This window comes from Lissotriton vulgaris, chromosome 12 (genome assembly GCF_964263255.1).
Source record: "Lissotriton vulgaris chromosome 12, aLisVul1.2, whole genome shotgun sequence".
Classification (NCBI taxonomy): Eukaryota; Metazoa; Chordata; class Amphibia; order Caudata; family Salamandridae; genus Lissotriton; species Lissotriton vulgaris.
Window position 1 is genome coordinate 252,541,817 of NC_141700.1, and position 11,282 is coordinate 252,553,098.

Below are 11,282 nucleotides of genomic sequence, written 5' to 3' on the forward strand. Positions count from 1 at the left end.
TCCGCCTAGGCACCCGCCTTCACCTGTCTGGAATCTGAATGTAGTTCTAACCAGACTGATGGGACCACCTTTTGAACCTCTACACTCTTGTGAGATACAATTTCTGACATGGAAAGTGGCTTTTCTAGTAGCGATCACATCGCTAAGGAGAGTTTGTGAGCTTCAGGCCCTAACTATTCAAGAGCCTTTCATACAGATTCATGCTAATAGGGTAGTGCTACATACCAAACCTAAATTTATGCCTAAGGTGGTATCACAGTTCCACATTAACCAGACAATAGAACTGCCAGTATTCTTCCCAAATCCAGATTCAGTGGGAGACAGAGCTCTGCACACTCTAGATGTTAAAACAGCTCTCCTGTATTACATAGACAGGACAAAGGATTTCAGAAAGTCTAAGCAACTGTTTGTTGCCTTTTCACCACAACACAAAGGCAACCCCATTTCCAAATCAGGTATAGCCAGATGGATTGTTAAGTGCATACAGATTTGTTATCAAAAAGCTAAACGCACATTAACTGTTCCCCCAAGAGCGCATTCAACATGCAAGTTAGGGGCATCCATGGCTTTCCTAGGTAACATTCCTCTAGAGGATATATGTAGAGCAGCCACATGGTCCACCATACATACATTTACCAAACACTACTGCGTGGATGTACACTCCAAACAGCAAGCTGCTGTAGGACAGGCTGTTCTCAGAACTCTTTTTCAGACTGCTGCAGCCGGCACAGGCAACCTCCGCTAAAAGGAGGACTGCTATTTATTCTATCACAGATATGAATTCAGCAGCCCACATGCCTCGAACGGAATATGCTACTTACCAGTATGCATCTGTTCTAGGCATGTAGGGCTGCTGACATTCATATCGCCCACCCTCCTCCCCGGTGCCTGTCGCAGCTATAGCACTCTGAATTAATCTCAAATATGGGCATAACTTACTATATCATACTCCATCTTTGCCACAATGGCTAAAAATAATTGAGGATGGAGAGGATGCCCATGCGCACTGTAGTCCAGGGGAGGAGCCACCTATCTCGTGATACTTCGAAGACTCTTTCAGGACAACTATGTGCAATCATCCGGACCCAACACTAGGCAGCGATCTATGCACAGATATGAATGTCCGCAGCCCTACATGCCAAGAACAGATGCATACTGGTAAGTAGCATATTCCATCTGTAAGATATTAGTTAGTGATAGATTCCTTACCGCCCCACCCATCCTCCCCGTTCTACAAACTGATTTTTAGGGTTAAGGTCATCCTTTCAGGGCCCTAGTTTCATGGCATCAGTGGGCTGTTTCTTGCATGGCTCTGCATTCCTTGCGAGGAAGATCATGTACAGAACTGACAGCGCGCATGGGTGGCGCCTAAGTAGTCTCCGTGATGTCATCTCAGCGCTTACGATCCCAGCGACGGACGCGGAGCCACACGACGCCACCTACTGACGCGCAGGGGTACTGCTGACAAAACTTTCCGGATTCAGTATGACGCCTGGGGATATTCTAAGGTAAGGAATCTATCACTAACTAGTCTCTTACAGATATATTGTTACACAAGTAGTAACTTGTGCTTCAGCGCTATGACAGCAGAGCCTTCCCAGTTGTTTGGCTACAACACTGCCCCAAGCTAACCCCACTCTTTCTCCCCTTTCATGGCTACGGTAGGGGATTCCAACTGCGTCCATTCCCATCCAGCAACTATGCCCAACAGACTCCCCAGACCGTTTGGTGATAGTTCTTACAAGCCTTATGGGACCCAAGGAAGAGATCCGCCCAGTCATCCTGGGTAACCAGTCAGTGGTACGATCAATCATCTTCATACCTGCTGACAGAGGACCACCTCTCCTCGTGTTGCGAAGTGCAGGCTCTTTTGGCCACAGGAACCATTGAGAAAGTGCCAACATCAGAACTAGGTTGTGGTTACTTTTCCCACTACTTTCTGGTGCTGACGATCGCTGGTGCCCTATACTAGACGTGCCCTGTCAACTACTCGCTCAGAAAGGAGAAATTCACAATGCTCACTTTGGCTCCGGTCCTGTCTGCTCTGGACCCTGGTGACTGATTAGTAGCGTTGAACGTGCAGGATGCCAATTTTCATATACCCATCCTGCTGGCCCCCGCAGACATTACATGCTGTTCATGCTGGCCATGAGCACTTTCGTTTTGCTGGTCTCCCCTTTGGCATGGTCTGTGCCCCTCTGTTCACAAAGTTGATGGCTGTGGCTGCAGCCCATCTGCAGAGGTTAGGGTTTCTTGTCTCCCCTGCCTCAACGACTCGCTATTGAAGGACGGCTCACCCCAGGCATTAGTTGCCCACCCCCAGAGTACAGTGGACCTCCTGCATTCGCTGTGGTTCGCTATCAATCTGCCTAATTTGCACCCGATTCCTTAAGACGCTCCCCTTCATCTGAGCTGTTGTGGACATAGTGACATTTTGAGCATATACTCCAGAGCAGTGAGTCTGGGATATTCAGGCTATAATTCTGATGTTTCAGCCTTTATCCTGGAAGTTGGCAAGACTGACTGAGGTTGCTAGGCCTCATGGACTCCAGCATCCTGCTGGTAACGCATACCTGCTGGCTGGTGTATGCAGGCTCTGCAGTGGGACCTGAAGTGAGCACAGCTCCAGGAGACTTTCTCAACCTGGTGCAGATCTCTGATTGAACTGCAAAAGATCTACAGTGGTGGCTAACTAATTGTGATTGGTTCCGTGCAGACCCCTCTCCCCACCCCACCCAGTGCTTATAGTGGTGACAGATGCATTATTCCTAGGTTGGGGTGGCTGTCTGGGAGAGATGGCGAACAATGAATTCAGTTTTCCGGCAGAGTCTCTGCTCCACATAGACCTGTTGGAGTCGAGTCATTCACTTGGCATGAAAGCTTTTCTTCCTTCCATCAAGGGAAAGCTGGGTCAAGTGTTCACAGACAGCACCACCACCATGTGGTATTGTAACAAGCAGGGCCTGATGGGGTTGTGGACCCTGTGTCAAGAGGCCCTGCTTCTCTGGATATGGTTGATATGTCAAAACGTATTCCTAGTCATACAGCACATGGCGTGCTCTCTGAACACCAGGGGAGGCCAAACCGGGAGTCGATGCCTCTTTGATTATGACTGACTTCTCCATCCAGAGGTGGGGGAAGGTCTCTTCCATGAGTGGGTGAACCTTAGCGCGATTAGCCACTGCCGAGGACATCCAATGTTAGCACTTCTGCACACTTGAGTTTTAAATTTGCTCTCAGAGACTCATTTAATCTCCAGTGGAACGTATGCCTTCTCGCTGATTGCACTTTTACCCAGAGTTCTCAAGAAGATTAAGAATGACCGGGTCCAAGTCATCCTTGTGGCTTCATATTGGGCACATAGAGTATGGTATCCTGAACTTCTGAGCAAGGAAATGCCTTTTCAGGAAGATCTCTTGTCACAGCAACAGGGCAGAGCTCTAGATCTAAAGCTGCACATGCTTCGCCTTCATGCATGGCGAGTGAGTGATGGTAGGTGTCAGTTTTTTACTTTCCTACGGAAGTTTGTGAAGTCATTTAAGCGGCCAGGTGTCTATCACAAAAGACCCATACGCCTGCCGTTGAGAAGTTTGTAGCTTGGTGCACAGACTAGGTTCTTGATCCGCTCTCTGCACCTTTGTGTGCCGTATAATTGTTTTTCCTATTGTCAGCCCTGCAAGGCTTTGCCTTGGGCACAGTCAAAAGGTTCCTTTTGGCTATTTTGGCTTTCTTACGGTTGCTGGGTGAACCTTCTCTATTTCGGTCCCCAGTGGAGTGGTGTAACCCAAAGTGATGGGCCCCCCTGCAGAATGTGACAAAGGGCCTGTGATTGATCTCTAAGAGATCTATTGGTCTTGGACTGAGTGGGTGAAGGGCCCCCTGAATGGTTGGAGCCCTTCCACATGCTGCAGGGGCTTGTTAGCCCCTGACCAGTTTTGACTCGTTTCCTGAAAGGACTTAAGCACGTTTTCCTCCACACCCCTTCATTATGCACCAATCGGGCTTTAATTTGTTTTTAACACCATTGATGTACTTGCTGTGAGGAAATGGGATGTATTATATGGTGTGGTTGTGTGACCTCACTATGTAATACACTTGCCAACCCATTTAGGTTTAGTCTGTAAAATCCCCAGCACAACCCTGGGTAGCTGTGGCATGGGCAGCAAGGATTACACAGAGGAACCTGTGTAAAACATTTAAACAGCACCAAGCAATTGAAGTTGACTCAACACTCCAATGTGACACCCATTTATAAAAATACACTGGTATTTTTATAAGAATTTAGACACTGGAATGGAAAAGATCTACTGGAGGGCCCCTGATATACTGATTAAAGTAATGATAAATGAAGTAATTTCACTCAAAGAAAACTTGGATAAGTGTCCATGTGGTCGGTTAGAAGTACTTGGGCTACCAAATATGGCAGGGAACTAGTCTGGGGCACCAGCAAGGTACTCCAGAACAGTTACCTTTTCAGAAGAAGCAATTCTTCACCAGTTACAGTCACTTTATCTGCATTGCAATGTATTTCTATGGTATGGTCCTGATTCAAGGGATGAAGAATGCTGAAGATGCTTTAAGGATGATGTGGATGTGACCCTGTCAACGGATTCCTCCTGCACAGATTCTTCAGTCCATGCAGATGGTGAACGGGTGCTGGTTACATGTCGACGTCCCACAAAGTCATCTCCAGTTTGATCAAAGTCCAGTCGCAACTAGACTAGCTATTGCCCATTGCGGTCACAGTCCAATCCTACCTGGGTCAGTTACTCACCTTCTGAGGGTCCTAGCAACTCTCCGACAGCCTTCTTGTGATCAGCGAAGAGGGGTGCAACTCTGGAAATAGGTGCTTGGTCCTGCATGGTGGCAGTGGTAGCCCCAGCAGTCTTCATCCACTGTTGTGACCCTATGCTGCAAACAGGAGGCCAGTCAGCTGGCCCTTGGAGTTCTCTTGGATTGACTGGGCTCTGGAGACAGCGTTTCCTTCAGCAGGACATGAGTCTGTCCCTCTTGACTAGCTGCCAGGTACAGTCTTCTTTGCTGCTCCCTTGGTACTGCAGGGCAGTCCTTCTGTGGTCCTACTTCCAAGTCGGTCAAGATCTGAGGTCTGGGTGCCACTGGTGCTCCCTTCGTGCTCCGAAAGTGTCCTCCGGGCAGGATGCAGTTGGTAGCCAAGGGGCTACATGGTGTCCTTCCACCTGGTGACAACTTCCTGTGGAGTGCGGCATCTGGCTATCCCAGGATGCACCATTCTGCCCACTCCCAAGATGACAGGACCCCTCTGTGTTCAGAACTCCCTAGCTCACCTGGGTGTGTGGCTACCGCAGGGCTACCTGCCCCTGGGGAAATGGTTTGGCAATTGGTTTCCCCTCTCTGCTGCCCGTGTCAGCCTGTCTGCCTAAACAATGGTGCAGCCTTCCTCTCTAGTGTAATATATCTGCCCTTCGCAGGTGGCTTCCCCTTTGAAGCTTGCCTTTTGGGGCTAATACCAAAGTAGCTTCCCCAAGGCAGGCGGTAACACCTTTTTGAAAACTATCACTTTAAAAGAAAGAAAACTCAAATATAATCTGCTGTACTATGCTGAAATAATTGTGCTTGTTAATAAAATACACGTTTCATATCTTGCAGAGATTTTATCCTGTTTTTACACATTTGTTGCAAGAAGTATTAAAGTGAACGTGTTCCTAAAGTTAAGTGGTGCAGCATACCTAATTTGCTACTTTCCTTATACTTCAGTTAGATTGTAAATAAATGCTTGCCCATTTATTTCACATCTTTCTGCATATTGATGCTCTCAAGTGAACAGCCCAGTGCTGCTGTCCACTAGGGGGCCTGCATGTGAAGGTCTGAAGGGCCACTAGCATCCCTCAGCCATATTTTGAGTATCCCTGATCTTAATGGACATTACATTGGCCGGGAGGGACATTGACCAGGAGGGTTAGCGAGCTTCAGGCGCTTTCTGTGCTTTATGTGCTCCCTCCATACATTAGTTTATTTCCAGACAAACTGGTTCTCCGGACCCGGGCCTCTTTCCTACCGATAGTGGTGACACCTTTCCACATAGGCCAAAGTATTACAGTGCTAGACTTCTTCGCTGCATCCCACCCTTCCATGGAGGAAGAGTAACACAATCACCTTGACCCAAAAATGAGCTTTGTCATTGTACACCGATCGCACCCAAGAACACAGAGTGGGCGATCAACTCTTTAAGTTAGGAAAGCCCTGCAGAAACCGACCATCTCTAGATGGATTGTGCTCTGCAATAGAATCTGCTACGTACTGGCCAAGGAGCAACCCCCTGAGGGCATTGGTGGTCATTCCACCAGAGCCAAGGCTGCAACAACTGCGTTAGCAGTTTGACAGTTGTCCAGGACTGGGACTCCACGAGCTATGTGGGAATCTCTGCACAGGTTTACAAAACATTGAGACATTGACAGTCCGGTCCGTCTCAAATGTTATTTTGCCTGGTTGGTCCTCCAGGACTTCTTCGTTTGACTCTAGTTGCAGACCTACCTCTGGGGACGTTTTGCTTTGGGTATCTATTCTAAGGTAAGCAATCTGCAGTTAGATATTTCTATTATATAACCAAGTTACTTGCCTTTGGTAACGCCTTATCTGGTAGAGATTCTATCTAACCACAGATTGCTTACTGATCCTTTCTGCTTTTTGAACAGGTTTTTTTTCTGTCTAGAAGGGTCTGTGGAGGTCCTTGGTGTCTGCACACTGTCCATCAGCCTTCTGACATGGTTCCGAGCTTCTGATGCGGACATGGAACATAAAAAACTGTCTGCTAGCAGGGATGGCACCAATATAAACACTGTGCATGTCATTTCTGGCATGGCCTACACTGACCCAATCAACACCATCTACAGGCACGCTGAGGTACTGCTCAAGATTTTTCGGACGCAGTATTAAACCTGGTGAATATAAGGTGAGAAATCTGTGGCTAGTCTACCAAACACACTACTTAGCTATCAGAGCAATTATCCAAAGGCACTCAAAGACTCGCTCCCATACTCCCAATTTCTTAGGATTAGACGGAATTGCTCCTCAAAAACAGATTATTTCAAAGAGGCTACCGTTCTGGCTAATAAACTCAAACAACGTGGCTATCCACGCAGATTGGTCAAAACAGCTACTAAAAGAGCATGGTATTGCCCACGGGAATCATTGTTACCACCGAAGAACCGTGAACCAAATGAAAGGCTAGCTTGCGTTACCACCTTCTCCCCAATATCTAATAGAATTAGAAAATCTATTCTCAGACATTGGCCTACTGTAAACGCTGGCACGATCAAACTAGAAAGACCCCTGTTTGCTTTCCGGAAAAGTAAAAATCTCCGGGACCACCTAGTTAGAGCAGCTCTCCCAGATCCCCCACTCACATCAACTCTTGAATCTGTGTGGGGACTCCCCCCTGTGATTGGGCATGTCAAGTGTGGGGCTTGTAACGTATGTGAATACACAATTGAAGCACGTGACTTTTCACATAATGGCACTACTGTTTCAATGAAATGCCTCAGTAATTGTAATAGCAGCAATGTTATTTATGCGATTCTTTGCCCGTGCCCCAAAATGTACATCGGCCAGACCACCCAAAAGGCGAAGACCAGGATTTCCCAGCACAGGAGTCGGATCAGATGCAAGACCCCCAATGCTCCCTTGGTGGAACATTTCTCCGAAGCAAACCACACAGAGGATAACTTAAGATGGACAATCCTAAAAGTGGTGAAATTGCCCCGACGAGGAGGCAACCTGGCGCAGCTGTTGAATAAAGAGGAACTAAAAAGCATCCTACAATTTGACACTATCCGTACTGGTCTGAACCGAAGTGAAGATTGGACAACCTTATTATAATTTAATTTGTCTTATTGATGTCTACTTTCCAGCGTGTGTCTTTTCATAAATGTGAAGTAATTTGTTGTACAATTTATATGTCACTTCGCAATCACTTCACCTGCACCCGTTTACCTTAATCACAGAACCCTGGCCAACCTTAGCCACAGACCCCTCTCCAAAATGGCCGCCGTGTTTTCCACGGCCACTGAATCACTCCCTTCCATCACTTGCGGCCTCGCCCCCAGGAGGACGTGACTCCGCCCACCCCTAGCCTACCACAATATGGACTCCTAGCAACCAGCCCAATCACGGACTGACTGCACCTCTCAGCCGCACCAGGGTACACGAGGACATCGCTCCCGTTACCAGGTAAGCCTCGTTCTGCCGCCGCCGGCCCTTCCAACACCCAGCGTAGTATAACCAATTGCATTGAAACCGCCCCATTCCTTTCTCCCCCGCAGCGGATCCGTGCATCGACCCGGCACCGCCATCCATTTGCGAATCGGCCAAACAATTGGTATGTATATCACCTGCCTACCCCACCCCCCGCTCTCACTCACTCCAATGCAAGAATCTCTAAAACCTTTTTCTTGCTCCCTAAAAGGATTAATTAATCAGGCGTTCCCCCAACGCGGGAAACATGACCTCGGCCACAAGTATTTCTGCTGACCCAAGGAGATCAACTCAAAAATCGGAACATTCTGATACCCAAGTCCCGTTATACGCACCTCCCTCTTCCAAAGAGGTAACCGACCAATTTTTGCATGAATAGGCTAAGTTAGTCACATCACAAGCTTGTTTTATCTAAACTGCTGTTCACTGTCACCACGTAGTCCCACAAGGACCCCCTCTCTGCCGCATCACTACTCACTCACTCTACTCCGGCGTTCCCCGCCAAATCCCGCCATGCACGATCTAGCCCACACTGCGTCGCAATCCTAAAGTGTTCAAAATCATTTATTCAAGGACTGAACTGTCACCTTGCTTGCACAAATGTTTTTACTGTGCACATCACATCTTTTCGCCAAAGTCACTGCGATTCCGATCAGTCTTCCTAAAATTGTGGAGCATTGCTGACACTCATTCTCATTTGTAAATATGAAAACCTGAAAAACCTTTTCTGTTTCTTTCTCTCCTCCTGTTCTCCCACAGGCGTATAAACTGTTCCCAACAGGCAATACAATTTTAATAAGTCCTGATGATGATCCCAATGTATTTTAGAGCGTGGGATCGAAACGTCGACCTTTTATAGTAGTTGTACAGTATAAACCAATGTGTATCATTCACTGTATATACTACTCTGGTAAAACACTTGCACTATTGATCTAAAAAGTGTCCAGGTTGCTCTTCTTCTTCGTCTGTAAAACCTCTTCTCACCTCTACCTATCCTCATCTCCCTAACCTCTTCTGTTTTGTGGTAAGGCACAGGATTGTGCTCTTTTAAATTTTCTGTAACGTGATTTACAAATATTTCTACATTGTGAAAATAAATTCCTTGTCCGGCTGGACTTGGACAAATATATAAGCAGCTCATCCAGGCTTGGCTTATTATCTTTTTCTTTATCTATGCACTGCTTTGGACCACTGTCTGCTTGCAATAGTCTACCAAATAAGGTATTACCTAGGGTAAGTAACATTCTTTTCAGCCAAAACACACCCTTTTTCTTTACAAACTACTGTAGGGTAAACCTGTTCCGTTTTCTCTGTAAGTTGGATTCTTCTGTGTACTTGGATTCTATGGCCATTCCAATATTTGACTCTGAGGCGTTTTTGCTAGATGGTCATATGCTTCTGCTTCTTATCTAATCCATAGTATGCAAAATAAGTGCAAGATTCCCTTTCAGGCAAGTCCTGCTCCAACTGGTAAAAAAAGGGCGTCCAATGAAAGGTACAGGCCTTTCCAATCCACTCTCCACACTGTGGAGAGAGTAGAAGTCATCACATTTCGGTAAAATATTCTTCATCATTAGACCGCTCATAGCAAGATAGGTTTTTAAAATATTCCCAACACCATTACTTCTATCAACCACCTGTATATAGCAATTTCTGATGGATACCTCAAACAGGCTCAGTCCTACCTCTGGAAAGGTAGACAGACATTTATATGGGCCTGCCTGGCAAGCTGGCCTCAGTATCTTTTTACCCTGCTCTTAGATACAGATCCGTAACTCCGTTCCCAAATTTCTTGCTGTTTTGCTGATTTCCAGTTTCCTCCAAGGCAAAACTGTGCTAGATGGCTCCCCGAAAGAAGACAGGGTTTTAAATTGTGCTGTGCCTGCAGGAAGCAGATGTTGGTCACGGATCCCCACATTTACTTTTTGGTGTTGAGAATCCAAACGGGACTCAGTCCTGCTAAAAAAAAAAAATGATCCTTGATGTTTCTGAAGACTATTGGGGAGTGCAAAACTGTGTATGGTTGAGCGCTAAAAGCGGATAGGATAAGTTCCCTCTCCTGTTCTTGTCCAGGATGATGTTCACAAGTAAGTCCTCTTCACACCCTTCCTGCTTCTAGGAGAACTCGCACAGTGAGTCCCAAAGGTACACCTCCAACCCCAACCCCATGAAGCCACACACGCTTAAGCTTTTACTTATTTTACTTTGATTTGAAGGAAGACTTTTATTTAATGTCGTAGGCATTTATATGCTCCTAACTCCTATGCAAACATCTCATGAAGTAATCCTTCTACTTGACTGCTCACCTTATTTATTTTTTGTGCAGGAACTGGCTGTCTGCTGACACAAAGGATGAGAGAAACAAGTGGCTAGAAGTCCTGAACCAGGCGTTGGTGGACCTCAGGACATGGCATACCACATCAGACAAAGTAACATTGTCTCCCCAAAGCTCACAGACCGAAGCTGGCCCGTCTTTGATTCTTCAGTGTGGACCAAATGACTCTGGCATATCTGTGGCCACCAACTGGGAACAGGCTGACACCACATCTATTCGCGAAACTGAGTGTTAAACCCTGGCTATCATTTTCCTTTTGCCATACTCTGAAAAAGTATATATATGTATATGTATATATATATGTGTGTGTGTGTATATATATATATATATATATATCAGCACACTCCTGGTAACGAACGCTCGTGATTTCAGCAGAAAATACCAGAGCCGGGGCCCAAATGATGTTCAAAGTGCTTTATTTGCCGGGTTTGTTTTTTCCGTGTGCCAATAAATACAGCACTTTAAACATCATTTGGGCCCCGGCTCTGGTATTTTCTGCTGAAATCACGAGCGTTCGTTACCAGGAGTGTGCTGATTTAAAGGGGGTGGCGATCCCGCCGGGAAGCCCGCTGCTGAAAGAGGCTGGAGCACGCCAAACCAGTGTGTGTTTTATATATATATATATATGTATGTATGTATGTATATATATCCAAGTATCAGTGTTCCTTTTCCGTGTACCAGGAATCCTCCACGCCACAGATCACGCAGACACGGA

The 11,282-nt window shown here is 46.5% G+C and overlaps 1 protein-coding gene across 3 annotated transcripts in view; it reads left to right on the top strand.

The window, feature by feature from the left end:
- Window positions 1-10,921, top strand: part of LOC147673887 (anillin-like) — a 429,866-nt gene extending 418,945 nt beyond the window's left edge. For all 3 annotated transcript variants that reach the window (XM_086947773.1, XM_086947775.1, XM_086947774.1), the window contains one exon: window positions 10,559-10,921. In XM_086947773.1, the coding sequence (XP_086803899.1) occupies window positions 10,559-10,802 (244 nt within the window). In that variant the 3' untranslated portion in view covers window positions 10,803-10,921. The remainder of the gene's footprint in view (window positions 1-10,558) is intronic.
- The last annotated feature ends 361 nt before the right edge of the window (window positions 10,922-11,282 follow it).